Source organism: Aquarana catesbeiana, linkage group LG03, assembly GCF_042186555.1.
Source record: "Aquarana catesbeiana isolate 2022-GZ linkage group LG03, ASM4218655v1, whole genome shotgun sequence".
Lineage (NCBI taxonomy): Eukaryota > Metazoa > Chordata > Amphibia > Anura > Ranidae > Aquarana > Aquarana catesbeiana.
In genome coordinates, this window is record NC_133326.1 from 75,895,396 (window position 1) to 75,914,075 (window position 18,680).

The 18,680-nt window shown below is 42.2% G+C and overlaps 1 protein-coding gene across 2 annotated transcripts in view; it reads right to left on the reverse strand.

Moving 5' to 3' along the window:
- Positions 1-924: 924 nt before the first annotated feature.
- Positions 925-18,680, reverse strand: part of LOC141131434 (tropomodulin-2-like) — a 150,538-nt gene continuing 132,782 nt past the window's right edge. For both annotated transcript variants that reach the window (XM_073618712.1, XM_073618713.1), the window contains one exon: positions 925-5,229. In XM_073618712.1, coding sequence (XP_073474813.1) covers positions 5,195-5,229 — 35 coding nt within the window. In that variant the 3' untranslated portion in view covers positions 925-5,194. The remainder of the gene's footprint in view (positions 5,230-18,680) is intronic.

The following is an 18,680-nucleotide window of genomic DNA, read 5'->3' on the forward strand; positions in this document are numbered from 1 at the left end:
GCAGAGTACAAACCCTGGTATGCTCATTCGGGTGTGTTTTTTTGATCACAGGGGGATAGTTCACTACGAGTTCATAGAACATGGTACAAGGGTCAACCAACATTGTCACTTGGAAATTCTAAAAAGGTTACCGTATATACTCGAGTATAAGTCGTTCCGAGTATAAGTCGAGGCCCTAATTTACCACAAAAAAATGGGAAAAACTTATTGACCCGAGTATAAGACGAGGGTGAGAAATGCACAGCTACTGTAAGTGGAAAAGAGGGTCAACAATGCCCATTTGCAGCCTCACTGTGCCCATTTGCATGCCTCACTGTGTCCATTTGCAGCCTCACTGTGCCCATTTGCAGCCTCACTGTGCCCATTTGCATGCCTTACTGTGCCCATTTGCAGCCATAGGTCTCCCGAACTTCAAACTCTGTAGTTAAGGGTTTCTAAATGCCCCCTAGCTGCAGCCAAAATTTAGGGTCTCTGAATCCAAAGGGTCCCGAAATGATGGTGCTAGGAACCCCAAATTTGGTGTGCAAACCCAGTGGAACTAGCACCATAAAATATCCAAAGCTGGGGTTTCCAGCACCAAGTGGCTTTTCTGCAGCAAAAAATGTCATTTTCCGAACTGAATTTGGGGCCCCGTATCTTGGGGCCACTTGGTGCTAGGAACCCCAAATTTGGTGTGCAAACCCAGTGGAACTGGTACCATAACATATCTAAAGCTGGGGTTTCTAGCACCAAGTGGCCCCGAGATACAGGGCCCCAAAAATCGGTTCAGAAAATGTCAAGCACTTTTCTGCAGCAGAGAATGACATTTTCTGAACCGATTTTGGGGCCCCGTATCTCGGGGCTACTTGGTGCTAGGAACTCCAGCTTTGTTGTGGTACCAGTTCTACTGGGTTTGCACACCAAATTTGGGGTTCCTAGCTCCAAGTGGCCCTGAGATACGGGGCCCCAAAGTCAGTTCAGAAAATGAAATTTTTTGCTGCAGAAAAGTGCTTGACTCGAGTATAAGTCGAGGGGGGCACTTTCAACACAAAAAAAATGTGTTGAAAAATTCGACTTATATACGGTACCGGAACTCAAGTGGATTCTCCACTGCAACAATGCTCCTGCACAAACTCTTTTTTTTTTTTTTACAGTCCATTCCGGGAATCAGATTGTCACACCCTGTATGTCTTTTATTGTAATCCTGGTAGTATTATAGTTTGTCTCAACCTCTATATATTACTCTACACTTTATCTACATGTAAATATGGAGAAAATAATGAATAAAGACAATGAAAATAAAACAAGAAAACAAACCGATATACTGAATATCACCCAAGTATTAAACACATAAAGTTGTTGGAATACAATATATTTTGGGCAAGCTAGGTTTAATTCGAATGACTCAAATATCCCTAAATTATGTCTATATATTCAAAACAAAAAATAATCAAGGCTGTAGTGATATCCAATTTGAATGTTGCTCTTAACAAAAAAAAGTTTAATTAAAAATCAACATTTTACCAGTTCTAATACCATCAGTGCCTCTGATAATTCCAATCTTCATTGTTTTGCAGAGTTAAAAATCTGCTGCTAGAATCTTCAGTATCTGATAATGCCAAGTCTATTAGATATCTGCATCCCCCTGCTACTGCTATGTCACTATTGTGTGTGTGTGTCTCTAAAGATCTAAAGGGGCACTTTAGTAACGCAATAATGGGGGGGAGCCCCAATAGGTAGTGGATAGATGCAGGCATCTGACACCCCTGAAAGTAAGGGATACTGAAGATTTTAGAAGCTGCTGTAACTTTGCTCTTTTCAGAAGCCATTGACAGGCGGTGAAAAGGAGATATGTAGCCTCTTCACTGCCTGTTTTAATTATGTCAGTACTGCATCACTGCACTACCACCATGTACATTATAAATGGTTGCAGCACAGCCCTATATGCTTGGCAGCATTACACCTGCTAAGTGCAACATGCTTTGTAATTCTTGCTGTGGCCTGTGTACAGCCCTGAGAGGCTGCATACCCTTCTTTTAGGTGGGCAGACAGGGAGGGTGGTAAAACCATGGCTCAACTGCTTGATTTTTGTTGCAGTGTGAACAAGCCCTTTGGAATGACAAATCTCACAGTCAACACTCAGAAATCACTTTTAGGGGAAGATACTTTTGGGCCTCACAAGTTGCAGAAGCACAAACATGTCTTCTATAAGAAAAGGCATCAATAAATTTGCTTTGAAAAGAAAAATCTTATGGAAGATCTTTTAGTATAAATATCCATTTCAAAATGCAATCTAAACTATTATTGTGGTTGTAGCACTTTCTATTTTGTGAGCATTTTCTCTTCCAAATACTAGATGTTTTTAGTGTGTTGCTGACTCCTATAACATAGCTAAGCCTTCTTCTGGAGGTTCAATAGATATAAGTGATAAGTGTTTCCTTACTATCCACCAAACAATTGTTTTTCCAGTTTGTCCCTATTATTGTTTACTAATATATCATCATCCTACACTGTACTGTACTGAAGGCAAATCGACAAATATTTTTAACAATGCAGAAAAGGAAGCAAAAGGTATGCGCAGACCCTGTTCATTACAGCTTACAATCTAATTGACTGTAACTGACTCTAATTGTCATGGCTATCCTGCTGATGTAGACATAAGAGTAAAGCTGGGCATACACAGCGTAAATTTCGACTCATTCCTGCTGAATTAGCTGAAATTTGAGCCATGGGGGGCTTTGTCAGCACCACTCGGCTCAACTAATATCTATTGAAAAATTGTGGAAAATTGTTGGCCGAACAGTTGCTGTATTCTATTAGAAAATGTTTAGGTATTCAGTTGGGTTCTGCACCTGTCTGAATGGAGTAGCTAGCAAAACGATTCTCTCATTTATGCTGTTTAGTGTGAATGGAGGAATATGCCAGACTAAGTAAAATGTTTCACTTATTTACCATAATTTTCCTTTTCTGGCCCCTAATTATAGCAGCATTGATGGGTATTGCTCTGCCTCCTGGACCCCTGGACAGTGTAACAATAAAGGGATTTCTTACCCTCACACATGCATTCCCATAATATAGTCCTACAGAATAGAAGGGGTGTGGGAAATAGTGCTGCCATGGTGAGGTGCCAGGAAAGGAAATTTTAGGTAATTATGGTAAATAGAATTTTCTGTATTTCTGGCTTATTCCCATGTCAGCAATGATGGCAACTAGCTAGCAATAATATATATCACAATGAAAAGGGTGGGAACAAAAAATATCAAACCTTTGAATTAACAATTACTTGTGACTCAGGATACAGGGGGAACTGAAGAGCCAACACAAGAATCTGCACTGGCTGCCACATCCAACTTGTAATGAGACATAAAGGTATTTTTGTGAAGACCAACTAGCTGTCGAATAGCGGTCCAAACCCTTCCTCTCGGAAAGAAACTGGAGCAACTGAAATTAAAATTTTTGAGACTAAAATTTTAGGATATAGCTCCTCAAAATCACCAACAGTACCCCCTGGTCTTAGTTGGTATCTGCCCGATTCACACATAGTGACACTCCTCCAAAGTTGCAAAAAAAATGGCATCACCTACAGTCAAACTGATGGGGGAGGAAGGAGAGTTAGGGATTATGGGAAATAAAACCCAAAGAAATTGTAAGTCCATGTTGCCCATCCTGAAATATAAGGCAGCATGTTATTCCAGCCGTGTACCTCACCACAAGGATGGTCAGGATAACATTCTAATTAGGAGTGATACCTGCCCCTTCACCACATTGAGGCCAAACCCGGATTGACGGGAGTTCTTAGTGTAAAAGCTGGAGGGTCCTGGATCTACTAAGAGGACATATAAAAGGCACATTTGTGTGAGGGTGAGGAATCCTTCTATTGCTACCCAAGGTTCAAGGGGGCACAGCCATATCCATCAATGCTGACATGAAGAGGCAACAGGAAAGAGGGCTTTCAGCATAAGGAAACCTGAAAACCCGAGTCACGATGGATGGCATAGACATAATTCCACTGCTGTCAGCAAAGATCCCATTATCTACCAAATCAAACAGTGGGGTTGATTTACTAAAACTGGAGCATGCAAAATCTGGTGAAGCTCTGCATAGAAATAAATCAGCTTCCAGGTTTTATTGTCAAAGCTTAAAGTGGTTGTAAAGCCTTAAGTTTTTCACCTTAATGCATTGTATGCTTTAAGGTGAAAAACCTTCTGTACTATAGCTCCCCCAGACCCCCCTCTTTTTCTTACCTGAGCCTGATCCGATCCAGCAATGTGCATGCGCCCAGCAGCTCCAGACGGTGTCGCCCCTCATTGGATAGATTGATAGCAGCCATTGGCTCCCGCTGCTGTCAATCAAAATCTGTGACATGTGGGCGGGGCCGATTCCCGCTGTCTGTGACAATGGACGCAGCAGTGGGACTCGGGAGTGAGCCTGCACAGGTGCCCCCATGGATATTGTTTTTCCGTGGGGGGCACCCGATGAAGAGGAGGGGCTTGGAGCGCCGGCAGGGAACCCCAGAAGAAGATCAGGGCTGCTGAGTGCAAAACCATTACACAGACCAGGTAAGTATATACATTTTTGTTGTTTTTATTTAAAAAAAAGTGAGGGTTTACAAACACTTTAATTGAACAAGCTGAAATTAGAAGCTGATTGTTACCATGCACAGCTGTACCTGATTCTGAGTACTCCAGTTTTTGTAAATCTCCACCAATAATTCTTATTTGGCTGCCTCTGTCAATTTACCCCCTGGAGGAACAAGAAATGCTGTATTTCTCAATGTGTTATATTTCTGCTCTCCTAAAAAATGAACAAATGTAAAAATATATTTAAAAAATGCAATAGCTTATAGATGATATATACGAAAATGCATGACAGTGATTCTATGTACATAACAAACATGGTCACATGACAGCACCTTAAGGATTGGCAACATTAATATCAAGTAAGTGACCCAAACATCGAACTACCATGCATTTTACGCCACAGGGTGTCTGTACAGTCTACACTGGGTCAGCATTGGTGAAAAGTGCAGGTATTTGGATAATATTTTCCTTAATGTCCCCCCTAATAGTGCTGAGACTAACACGGAATCTTGTAAAATCAGCAATGCAAAGTAGTCCAATAAGACTGCCTGTATAGTGCAGCTGTCACCGGCTTACAACTGTATTTCCCTTTATTCTCAATAGAGATGTCTTCTGTATCTTCATCTTCTCTTAACTTATTGATGTTCCCTTTCAATTCGTTTCTGACGAACTGCAGAGATAAAAAGACCCCGAGTCATTAGAAATGTCCATGAAAGAATCATGATCTGCCTACTTAGAGCAATTCACAGGTAGCTATGCTGTATATCATTATATAAGAAAAATGTATAAATAAACCTAGCATACATTTTTTTAGTTTTTCTATACATAAACATAACAGTATTACATCACATAAACACTATATTTTAAAGGAAAACTAAACTTGAAACAAAGACATGCTTTACACGAAAGAGCCACCACTGCTGATGCCATACACCTGTGCAAACACACATATATAGTGGCTGTTGTTACCTTTCCTTTGCAACCAATGAGCTGCTGAGCAACAACAAGTATGTAGTCAGTGAAAGCAATATATCCAGAATCCACTGCACTTCCTTGAATCCTTTATTTAATCTTCATAAAATTCTTAAAACATCCCAGACAGTGTGAAAACAGCAAATGGTAAATGTGTTTCACGCTATAAACAGCAATTGTGAACAAGTGCAGCAGATTTCAGATACACTATATTACCAAAAGTATTGGGACACCTGCCTTTACACGCACATGAACTTTAATGGCATCCCAGTCTTAGTCCGTAGGGTTGAGTTGGCCCACCCTTTGCAGCTATAACAGCTTCAACTCCTCTGGGAAGGCTGTCCACAAGGTTTGGAATGTTTGACCATTCTTCCAGAAGCGCATTTGTGGTAAGGTCAGGCACTGATGTTGGACAAGAAGGCCTGGTTCACAGTCTCCACTCTAATTTGATAAATAACTAAATAATGAATAGTGCTGTGCTGTAAACCAAACAATTGTGTCAACTCTATAAATATGATAATGATATGCGACAATAATTCCTGTGCAATAACGTAAATAATTATACCATGTGTCTCAAGGATTGACACACATATATCCACAAAAAAAAGTGTCTAAATAGATAGACAAATTTCATGGAAAAAACATATTATATATATATATATATATATATATATATATATATATATATAAAACTTTGATAATATGCGTCCTTAATAAAGTCTGTAATAAGTATTCGTGATATATCCCTTCACCATTGCTTGTGATGGTCCATAATAAATGATAAGTGACTTTTTCCCTTTCTTCCCGTGTCACCTCTGTGCTCTCTAGCCTCTCACCTGAGATATGCTTGGTATACAGCATATAACGATATCTCTCATAAGTGATGTAATGCTGAAGAAGTCACGTGGGCGTGACGTAATGCGTAGGGCGTGAGCGGAGGTATACTGGAAGTGATGATAGTAAGGGTACGAGTTCGGCACTCATAGATTTTTTGCCTTTTTTTCTTTTAAACAAAAGTTTTTATCAAACAATTATACATACAACATAGACTTGCATGTTATGTGTACAATACATCCATTACATGAGGAACAACATATGTTACAGATACAGTATAAGTTTAAGCTGCACTATAGTTCTAAAAAAATTATTTCAGGGTACAGGTATTAAGCTCTTTTTAATGGAGGATATTTAACATAATCATACTTCATAGGGTACCTTTCTGAGGAATCAGACCATTATCATGTACAGGTTTCCGATAGCCAGCGGTCCCAAATTTTATTGTACTTCGCTGGACATCCCCTGTTAGTATATAAGAATTTTTTATACGGCAGGGTAGTGTTTACGTCTACCTTTCAATCAGTAAAGTTGGGAGGTAGAGGTCTCATCCATTGCCTAGCGATATTCTTCCTGACCGAGAATAGTGTTTCATGTAGGAATATCTTCGTGTTTTTGTCAAAGCAATTGAGAATTTAGAAAAGCCACAATCTGTGTCCACAGGCCCTGTATTTTGGGGCAGGCCCAAATTAGATGGAAGAATGAACCCATCTCCTGATTGCACATCAGGCAAGAAGTGGGCTGTCCACACTTATATCAAGCTACTCTCATGTGGGTGAGATATGCTCAGTGCAATATATAGATTTGGGATAGTCTATCTGAGAGTTTAGGGGATACAGCCTTGCAGGAATCCAATACCTCACTCCATTCCTCATCCTTCATTGGTCCCACCTCCCTCTCCCAGCGGGGTTTGAGATCATATGCTAGTTTGGTAGAAGAAGGGGTAGAAAGCATGCTATAGACGGTCAATATCAATTTTTGGGGGTCTGTGCCTTTATCTACTGCCATAATGGCGTTGGGGTGGGTTGTGGAAGGGATTGTGGAAACTGTGAGTGGATAGCATGTCGGACATGTAGAAATCTAAAAAACATGTGGTTCGGGAGCATGAATTAGTTGCGAAGGGCGTCAAATGTCCTTAGAGATCCAGCTGAGAGGAGGTGGTGTAAATAGTATATCCCCTGCATACCCCAGGTCTCTACATTAGGTATTTGGAGGAATTCAGAAAGGAGTTTCTCATGCCATAATGGGGTGTAGTCATTATGCAGTGGTATCTCCAATTTGTCAGTAGCGAGGTCCCATATACGTCTATAGTGGTATAGTAAGATCTTTTTGTCTCCCTCCGAGTCGGAACCCCTGGAGCCTACCACTATTGCACAAAGTGGATCCTGGGTCCGCCGCGCCCAAACATAAAAGAATACTGAATCTGTCTCTGTCGGTTTTATCTATGTGATGTAGCTGGGATAACTGAGATGCTATGTAGGTTAAATTCAGGTAGGGCTGTGCCACCTAGGTCAGTGGGGTTCTTGAGGGTTCGCCAGGCTAGTTTATGTCTGCCAGTCCCCCAAACAAAAGGCTTGAGCAGAGCTTCCAGAGATTTGAAGTATTTCAGAGGTAGGTAGACCGGGGTATGCCATAGAATATATAGTGATTTAGGCAACAGGACCATTTTTTTTAGGTTAATACGGCCCTATACGCCTAACAGTAAGTGGGTCCATGTTTTGGATTTAATGAGGGAGAAAAGAGGCTCGATGTTAAGAGAAATATAATCGGCTGGGGATCTGGATACAAGTATCCCTAGGTATTTAATGGTGTTAACACATTGCAGTGGGAGTTGGGCCTGTGACTCAAAAGGCGGGAAGCTATCGATAGGCAAGATTTGGGACTTTTCCCAATTGATCTTGAGTCCAGAGAACGACCCAAACTGTTCTATAGTCTGGAGTGCGGTTTGGAGAGAGCGACCTGAGTCAGCCAAGTATAACAATGTATCGTCTGTGTACATACTAATTTTTTCGGTTAGGGATCCTAAGCACAGCCCTCGGATCTCTGGATTTTCTCGGATAGATATTGCAAGGGACTCAGCAGCCAGGGCATATAGCAGTGGGAACAAGGGGCAGCCCTGTCTCGTGCCTCTAGTTAGGTCAAACACCGGAGATGGCCATCCATTAGCCACCACTTTGGCTGTTGGAGTCTGGTACAATAGTTGAATCCATTTGGTAAATTTGGGCCCAAAGCCATATCCCTCCAAGCATCTCCAAAGATACTTCCACTCTACCGAATCAAATGCTTTTGCCGTATCCAAAGTTACCACAACCCATGTGCCGCCATCAGCGTGTGTAGCCTGTAAATTATTGTACAGTTTCCTCAGATTGAACGAGGTATTATGACCGGGCATGAAGCCTGCTTGATCCGCATGTATCAAGGTCAGAGTAACCTGGTTAAGAAGTATGGCCAGTACCTTGGCTAATATTTTAATATCTACTTGAAATAAAGAGATAGCTCGATGGGATTAGGGGTAACTTGGGTCCTTTCCTGGCTTAGGTATAAGAACTATTATTGCTTCTCATGGAAGGGGGCAGTGCAAAGGTCTCAAAGAGGTGATTGTACAAAGCTAACAGTTTGGGGGTAAGTATCTCTCTGTATTGTGAATAGAATTCAATGGGTAAACCATCCAAACCTGGGGATTTGGACCTAGTAAAGCTAGCTATCACAGTCGCTATTTCATTGATGGTGAGAGGTGCCTCCAGGAGGGTCACTTGGTCATCTGTTAACTGTGGGAGAGTAATACCCACTAGGAAACGGTTCATCAGTTTCACCAACATGGGGGAGAAGGCCTCTCTGCCATAGGAGGTGACAAGTAACTGTTCTAGGAACGTGGTTGGGTCTTTACCTTCTGCGCCCTCAGGGAGTCTAATAAAGCGTAGGTTACACCCCCGAAGCCTGTTCTCCATGTCGTCTTGCTTGATTAGCAGCTTGTTGATCTGCTGCTGCATGCGGTTGGATCATGATTTTAATGGTGAGATGGTATCCTCCACTGAGCCCAGCCGGGTCTCCGCAGTTCTGACCCAATCATGGAGTTTATGGAAGTCCTGCCTATTCAGTGAGATATCCACTTTGACCTCTTCTATTTGTGCGGTTAGTAAGGTCCAGCAGAATGTGATCGCTTCCATCTGTTAGTGTCCCCTCCCGCCTGTTCCTTCCTATCCTTCACATCGCCGCAATTTTCATCTGAGTCCTCTCTGTCTTCTCGGCGGAATTGCTCTAGCTTGGCTGCGGCAGCTTTCTGAGCTTTTGAGGGGGGCATGATGGAAGGAGTCTAGGGTACTTCTCCAGGTAAGTCAGGGTCGGAAAGGATGTCTGTGTGTCGCAGGATTAGCTGGGTTCAGGATCAATGGACGGAGCTCCGTTTAAAGGTGTCCAACTTAGTGCTGTGTCAGGCCACGCCCACTTTTTTTGGCTTTTAAATGTGAGTTATAGCTGTTTTTTCTATTAAACTAGTTTTAAACAGTAATACACTACGAGAGTATCTTTTTTATACACCCATACTTGGAGGACACAGTAAAGGACCCCGTAGAATTCACACTTCCATTAGACCCCTTTCACACTGGGGCTGTTTTTAGGTGCTTTAGCGCTAGAAATAGCCTCCGCTAAGTGCCTGAAAACCGCCTCTCATTCATTTCAGTGTACCTTTTTAAACTGGGGCCGTGCGCTGGTGGGACGGGAAAAAAAGTCCTGCAAGCAGCATCTTTGGGGTGGGTTGGAATGAATGGGCAGCGCTTTCAAAGTGCCGCAAAAAGGGAGTTTTTAAGCTTTTTTTGGGGTTAAAAGCGCCCCGCTAGCGTCCGAAAAGCGCCAGTTAACCAGCACTAAAGCGACCGCGGGCCCCAGTGTGAAAGGGGTCTTACAGAGAACAGAGTGCTGGGAGAGTATACAGAGGACCCCCAGAGGCGACCCGACAGCATTACATCACTTCTGAGAGATATCATTATATGCTGTTTTTACCAAGCATATCTCAGGTGAGAGGCTAGAGAGCACAGAGGTGACATGGGAAGAAGTCTTTTATCATTTATTATGGACACTCACAAGCAATGGTGAAGGGATACATCACAAATACTTATTACAGACTTTATTAAGGATGCACATTATCAAGTGTCCATCCTTGAGACACATGGTACAATTATTTACGTTATTGCACATAAATTATTGTCACATATCATTATCGTATTTATAGAGTTGACACAATTGTTTGGTTGGCAGCGCAGCACTATTCATTATTTACTTATTTATCAAATTAGCCACGGATAAGCTATAAGAGTGTGGGCAGCAGTCTGACAAATTTTTACGCACAGTGATAGCACAAGAGTAACACCTTATACATTTATCACTCAGCTCTAATTCATCCCAAAGGTGTTCTATCGGGTTGAGGTCAGGACTCTGTGCAGGCCAGTCAAATTCCTCTACCCCAAACTCACCCATCCATGTCTTTATGGACCTTGCTTTGTGCACTGATGCGCAGTCATGTTGGAACAGGATGGGGCCATCCCCAAACTGTCCCACAAAGTTGGGAGTATGAAATTCTCCAAAATGTCTTGGTATGATGACACCTTAAGAGTTCCCTTCACTGGAACCAAGGGGTCCAACCCAACCCCTGAAAACCAACCGCACACCATAATCCCCCTCCACCAAATGATTTGGACCAGTGCACAAAGCAAGCATGTAGTTCCGGATGTAGTCAGTGAAGTCTAGACTCTTGATCTGTTTTTTTTTTTTTTTTTTCAGGAAAGTCATTTGCTGGAGGCTCGTTTACACTTGTGGTTGGGTTGCAATAAAAGCAGGTCAATGAGCAGCATGCTCAGGGGTGTACACAGCCACAGTAAAAAGGATTCCTCACTTATTTACGTGAATAGGGCTGTGCTGCAACTATGTTCAATGGATGTGGTTGCGGCACGGCATTTAAAGTGATAAAAGAAGCGGTGAGGAGGTAACATATCCTGTCAAGTGTGGAAGTGACAGCTGCATGTAAATGTAGTCTAAGCAGAGTAGTTAATTAAAAACAATAGTGGGATTTACTTGAACAGGAGAGTGCAAAATCTGGTGCAGCTCTGCATAGAAACCAATCAGCTTCCAGGTTATATTGTTCAAGCTTAACTGAACAAGCTGAAGTTAGAAGCTAATTGGCTACCATACACAACTGCACAAGATTCTGAGTTCTCCAGCTTTTATAAATCCCCCCAATCTGCCATTTTACTCATTCAGAGCAAAGTGGTGGGGTTTTTATTTTGTAAAGAAGGAGCCCCCCCATCCAATGACAATCACCTTTGTAGCATTTTCCTGCTGCTCCTTGCTCTGTCTGACCTCTCAGTAAATATCTAATTCTTCTGGGTACGGAAGAGCATGTGACCTCCTCCCAGTGTGCAGTGCATGGGCCTGAGCAGCCAATCACCAGGTCCAAAGACTGTCACATGGTGGAGAGGTGGAAGTAGGTAACGCTGTGTAAGCTATGACACCATCAGTCCCAAAGCTTACACGGGATGTGGACACCTGGCTTTAATTGAATAATGTAAAGGTGGGGGAGGAAGCCCTGAAAAGTTACAAATCAGGAAATGGGGAATTTATTAGTGCCTTCTAAGCACTAGTATGGTACTCACATTTGTGTCTGGGTTAGTTGTTTGAGCTATTGTGTTGTCCTGCTTTAGCAATGATGTTCACATCATCTTCACTAAATGTCTCTGTTCTCAAAAAGTTGAGCTCCCTCCAGAATGCATTTTGTGCAGTATGTAGCAGTTTGTTGCATTCACATTATAAGCCAAGAGGAAGCAGAAACACTGGGTTTCTAAATTTGAGTTATTATTCTGCTTTCCTAAGTGCCGGTTCACACAAGGGCAACCCGACTTACAGCGCGACTTTGCAAGGCGATTTGGAGGCGACTTAAGCGCAACTTTGCACAACTTACAACGCGACTTAAAGTTGCCTCCAGGGCAGGCGACTTTGGCTGTGGCCAATCACAGAATAATCAGCTCTGTGGGAGGGAGGGGGTTACCTGGGTAAACGTGGGAAGTACCTGGGTAAATTATTTTCTTTTTCCTTTAAAGTCGCTTCAATATAGATGGAGATCCAACATGGAGGCTACTTCCATTGAAATCTATGGGTACAAGTTGCCTAGAAGTCGCCTTGAAGTAGTACAGGAACCTTTTCTGAAGTCGGAGCGACTTCAGTAATGTACATTAGGACAGCTCTCATTCACTTCAATGGATCCGTCGGACAAGTCGGATCCCAAGTCGCTGTAGTGTGAACCGGCACTGAGTCATCCACATATGTAAAATTATGTCAAAACATTAATTTGCTCATAGATGAAGTTTCAGATCACTTCAGTCCTTCTCTGTACCAGCTCCACCTACCCGGCGTCGCCATTATAATGCGTGAACAGATGTGCCGAAGGGCTCTGTCTGGCTTCATGTCCTGGGAGAAGCCTCCAGCACATGTGTGCACATGCAGGTGATTTCCCGCGCTAATGCGCAAAGACTTCAGACAGTCTGCTGGTTAGGTGTCTTTGGTAGTTGAAGAAATAAAATAACTCTCCCTTGTGCAAGAAATAAGGAAGTGCTGTAGATTTAGGATATGTAGATTTCATAGTAATGTATTAGTGCATAATTGTAATAGATTCCACAAGAGGGAGCTCAAAGCCTGAAACAGCAAATGCATATGGCGGTACATACAACATATACAAAGCTATATACAACATATACGTCATTGGCAATGTTCTGTAAACAGACATGTGTGGTTGATCTGGCCTCAAGGCATTTTTTTAACCCATTAGTGTACAGATAAATATGTAGGTACGTACATGTGCCTTATCCAGACCCCCCTACTGAGGGGAACGACATCTGGAAAAATCTAATCCAGCTGAAAGACAGATGCAGCTACTGAATGGATAATATACAAAAATATGATTGGGTTGCAGAGCTAAACACAATGCACCTATGAACTCATTAAGGCCCTCTGAGACATACAGAGCTAAAAGCAATTCAAGGTAACCTGCCATTAACCACTTCAATACTGGGCAATACTGGGCACATTCACCCCCTTCCTGGCTAGGACAATTTTCAGTTTGTGTGCATAGGCACGTTACAATTAATGGGCTGTATTTTAGCTCAGTAAAAAATTAAGCTGTGCTGAGCTTTTTCAAGCTGCAGTGTACAAGAGGCCTTAAAATGACAATTGCACGGTCATGCAACACTGTACCCAAACAAAATGTTTATCTTTTTGAGACAGATAGACCTTTGTTTTGGTGGTATTTAGTCACCACTGGGTTTTCATTTTTTGCTAATCAAACGAAAAACTGCCAAATATTTTGAAAAAAAAAACTTTTTCTTTGTTTCTGATGTGTGCTGACGAGTCTGCAGTGATAAGGTGGCACTAATATGTAGTACTGGTGGGCACTGATAGGTGGCACTGATGAGGAGGCACTGACTGGCATCACTGGCGGGCTGCACTGATAATAATTGCACTGATTATCTGTGCGCATCTCCCCACTGAGAAAAGTCCCTTATTGGCTTTCCTCTCACGCATGTCAATGTGAGGAGAGGAATGCCGATAACTGGCACTTCCCTATTTGCACGAATCAGCTGTGACTGGACACAGCTGATCACATAGTAAAGAGCATGCCCCTATTTATCATGAGCTAAACTTAAAGATCTACAACTTTTTCTACGTACACAAAAGGACTATTCCTCTCAAATGTTCACAAATCTGTCTAAATCTGTGTTAGTGAGCACGTCTCCTTTGCCGAGATAATCCATCCACCTCACAGGTGTGGCATATCAAGATGCTGATTAGACAGCATGATTATTGCACAGGTAGCCTTAGTCCGGCCACAATAAAAGGCCACTCTAAAATGTGGAGTCTTATCACATAGCACAATGCCACAGATATCGCAAGTTTTGAGGGAGCGTGCAATTGCATGCTGACTGCAAGAATGTCCACCAGAGCTGTTGCCATTGAATTTAATGTTCATTTCTCTACCATAAGCCGTCTCCAAAGGCGTTTCAGAGAATTTGGCAGTATATCCAACCGGCCTCACAACCGCAGACCATGTGTAATCACACCAGCCCAGGACCTCCACATCCAGCACCTTCACCTCCAAGATCATCTGAGACCAGCTACCCAGACAGCTACTGCAACAATTGGTTTGCATAACCAAAGAATTTCTGCACAAACTGTCAGAAACCATCTCAGGGAAGCTCATCTACATGCTCGTCGTCCTCATCGGGGTCTCCACCTGACTGCAGTTTGTTGTTGTAACCGACTTGAGTGGGCAAATGCTCACATTTGACGGCGTCTGGCACTTTGGAGAGGTGTTCTCTTCACGGATGAATCCCGGTCAACGTTATGGATTGAGTGGCCCATGGTGGCGGTGGAGTTATGGTGTGGGCAGGCGTATGCTATGGACAATGAACACTGGTGCATTTTATTGATGGCATTTTGAATGCACAGAGATACCGTGACAAGATCCTGAGGCCCATTGTTGTGCCATTCATCCACGATCATCACCTCATTGTGCATCATGATAATACACGGCCCCATGTTGCAAGGATCTGTACATAACTCCTGGAAGCTGGAAAACATCCCAGTTCTTGCATGGCCAGCATACTCACCGGACATGTCACCCATTGAGCATGTTTGGGATGCTCTGGATCGGTGTATATGACAGCGTGTTTCAATTCCTGCCAATATCCAGCAACTTTGCACAGCCATTGAAGAGGAATGGACCAACATTCCACAGGCCACAATCCACAACCTGATCAACTCTATGAGAAGGAGATGTGCTGCACTGCGTGAGACAAATGTTGGTCACACCAGATACTGACGGGTTTTCAGACCCCCCCCCCCCCCCCAATACAGTAAAACTGCATATTTTAGAGTTGCATTTTATTGTGGCCAGCCAAAGGCACACCTGTGCAATAATATATATATAATGCTTAGGGGTTCTGAGTAAGTTTCTAGCAAAAAAATATTGATTTTTTATATGTAGGAGAGAAATGTCAAGAATTGGCCTGGACGGAAAGTAGTTAATATGTGTGTGAAAAATTAAATAAAATGCCCTGGTAGAAACACGAAGGCTGCAATTGGTCTCCTTCTGAAAATGCCCGCCATGGTCCCATTCCAGATTCAATATTTCCTGAGCTACTGACCCAGAACAAGTATTCAAATCAGGAGTTCATGCTTCACCCTGAATGTACATGCTGCATACCTATATTTATAGTTGGCAAGACTGCTACCTTTGCATTTAACTGCAATTGCCATTCAACTCTTTAAAAAGCTTCACATTTCCTTCCTCTTTCTGCGCCATGTACCTTTTTCATACTTCCATACATTTAGAACAGGTCACCCATATTTTGAGGTGTATTTATCAAAACAAATCTCATTGCTGTTCATCCATCAAAACAATAGGGCAAAATCAAATGTTCTCAGGCAATATTCTATTTAAATTAAATGTTATTCATTGATTTAGAAAAAAAATGTGAATGGAGAATACCACATTATGGCCACTAGATGGAGCTGAGGGACATACTTATCTCCTATGATCCTCACCACCATCTAGTGCCCATAATAGGGTATTTTCCCCATTCTCGCTGTTTTTCTCAATGAATAACATTTGATCTGCAGAGAATATAGCCTGAGAACATTTGATTTTACCCTATTTGCACAGAATGAATTTACCGTACATACAGTTTCAATTGACAAAGAGCTATGTGAAGTTTTTAATAAATTCACCCCCTTGGTAAATACTGACTAAAAACCCTATCTGGTCTACACAGGCACAGTTATAGATACCTGTCATTTGCTTTCACTAAATAAAGTACCAGACTAATTCCGCATCCATCCCTAGCTACATCCATCCCGAGCTATCAGTGTGCACTGTTCTGTGCTGCTTTATTCAATACTTTGCACATGGCTGAATGTTAAGGAATAATGGATAGGGTGCCAGTCCATCACTGAGAGCACAATTCAAATGTGCTTCTTTATTTTCAAATGTTTTCTTCTAAATTGTGTGCCCTCCTAATTCAGCATCCATGCCAAGCTATCAGAATGTGATATGTTCTGTGCTGCGTCATTCCATACTCTACATCCAGCTGCTAAGGTTTTATGCATAGGATGGCAGTCCATCGCTGGGAGCACAGTTTACATGATTTCCCCAGCTGATAGGACTATGGAAGTGCCAGCTATATTTTATACAAAAACGACATAGAAGGAAAAGTAATGGTTCTGTTACTTCACTAAAATTAGATCTGGAAGCTGCTTGAGAGGGAATGTTCCTCTTTCCCTTTGACAAAATCTAGAAATAAATTTTGGATGACTCAGAAAGCTGGACAGAACACTTGGCTTGGAATAGAAGAGTACAAGGATGCAGCAAACTATCACAGTCATCGCCAATAATAGTTTTATGCCAACATCTTGAAGGTTCCCCCACGCATCCAATGGTAAATCTCAGTCCCTTTCTTTAGGCAGCCTGCTGATCCTTTTGAACGAATGTCCAAGTCCTGCCTTACTGCTGAGGAGTAGGATTTCCTAAAATGAATTATTTATTTACTGCATTCCCATACAGAGCAATAGAACAAATAATGGGTTTCTAAGGGTTCAGCCCCACCCAAAGCTGGCATCTAGCCTGGTGAGCAGAGTCAGCCCTAGTTGTCTTATGGCTTGGATGCTCTAACAAAGTGATTTAACTGCCATTAATTCCCAAATCTGTTCCATTCCACCTGGGAGTATTGGTTTCCCCTGCTGATTTATGTGTATAACAGTGCCCCCTATTCTATTCTCATTTAACCCTTTCATGCCTAAGCCTATTTCTGACATTTGTTGCTTACAAGTTAAAATCCGTATTTTTTGCTAGAAAATTAATTAGAACCCCCAAACACTATATATATATATATATATTTTTAGCAGAGACCCTAGAGAATAAAATGGCGATCAATGCAAATTTTTTATGTCACACGGTATTTGCGCAGGGGTCTTTTAAACGCAATTTATTGGGAAAAAGACACATTCGTGAATTTAAAAAACAGTAGTTAGTCCAATTTCCTTGTATAATGTGAAAGATGATGTTACGCAGAGTAAATAGATACCTAACATGTCATACTTTGAAATTGTGCTCACTCCTGGAATGGCGACAAACTACGGTACTTAAAAATCTCAATAGGCGTTGCTTTAAAAAAATTTAACGGTTACCAGGTTAGAGTTACAGAGGAGGACTTTTACTAGAATTATTGCTCACTCTGACGATCGCGGCGATACCTCACATGTGTGATTTGAACACCGTTTACATTTGCGGGCACGACTTACGCAGGGGCGGGAGCGCTTTAACATTTTTTTAAATTATTATTTATATATTTTTTAACATTGTTCCTTTAAAAAAATAAAAATAAATCTGGTCACTTTTATTGCTGTCACAAGTAATGTAAACATCCCTTGTGACAGTAATAGGTGGTGACAGGCACTCTTTATGGAAGGATCGGGGGTCTAAAAGACCTCAAATCCCTCCTTTGCACTTTAAAGTATTCAGATCGCTAAAATCGGCGTTTCTGAACATTGTCATTTTTTTTAAAATCGGCCCTATTGGCAGCTGAGTAAACCAGAAGTGGCGTCGCTTCCGGGATTTTACACTGGAGACCCGATCAAAGCGGAATCTGGTTTCATTCGGGTCTCAGCCTAGCCGGCGGTTGCTGCTCAGGTCTCCCGGTGGAACACGAGACCCAGAAGAGCGGCGGAAGGCGGCGAGACGTCCCGCTCCTTTAGGATAACAGCCGAGCGGCTTTTTGTTATCATTAAAAAGCCAACCGCTGGCTCTGAAAAACGGTACAGGGTTAATGCCTGCAGCTGCAAGATTCACCCCGGTATAACCCCTTCAAGCCATGAACGCAAATTTGCGTACAGTTGGCGTGAAGAGGTTAATATAAAATAATTAAGACGTTTAAAACATGGAGAGTAGAACCCTCTCATAATAGTCACAGCAGGTGTGCAGTTCAAGGAACCTAAATGAAAATATCTCATCAAGAGTCCTGAAGAAAGATAAGAAAAGTATTTTAATTCTTCAAACACCAAAAACTGAAATATCAGATTTGTTGGACTGGTTAGTTTACACTCTGTTAAGATGAATCAGAGTAGGCTTCTTTTTGCCATTGTAACCTCCTGGCAGCAGGGCAGAGGGACCTATAGACCCAGCTTCTGAATATATGAATCCAAAAGGGTACAGGATTCTGTGCTGAGGACTCTGACTGAGCTGTCACCAAGAGCTGCTCTCAGACTCAGTTTGTGTTC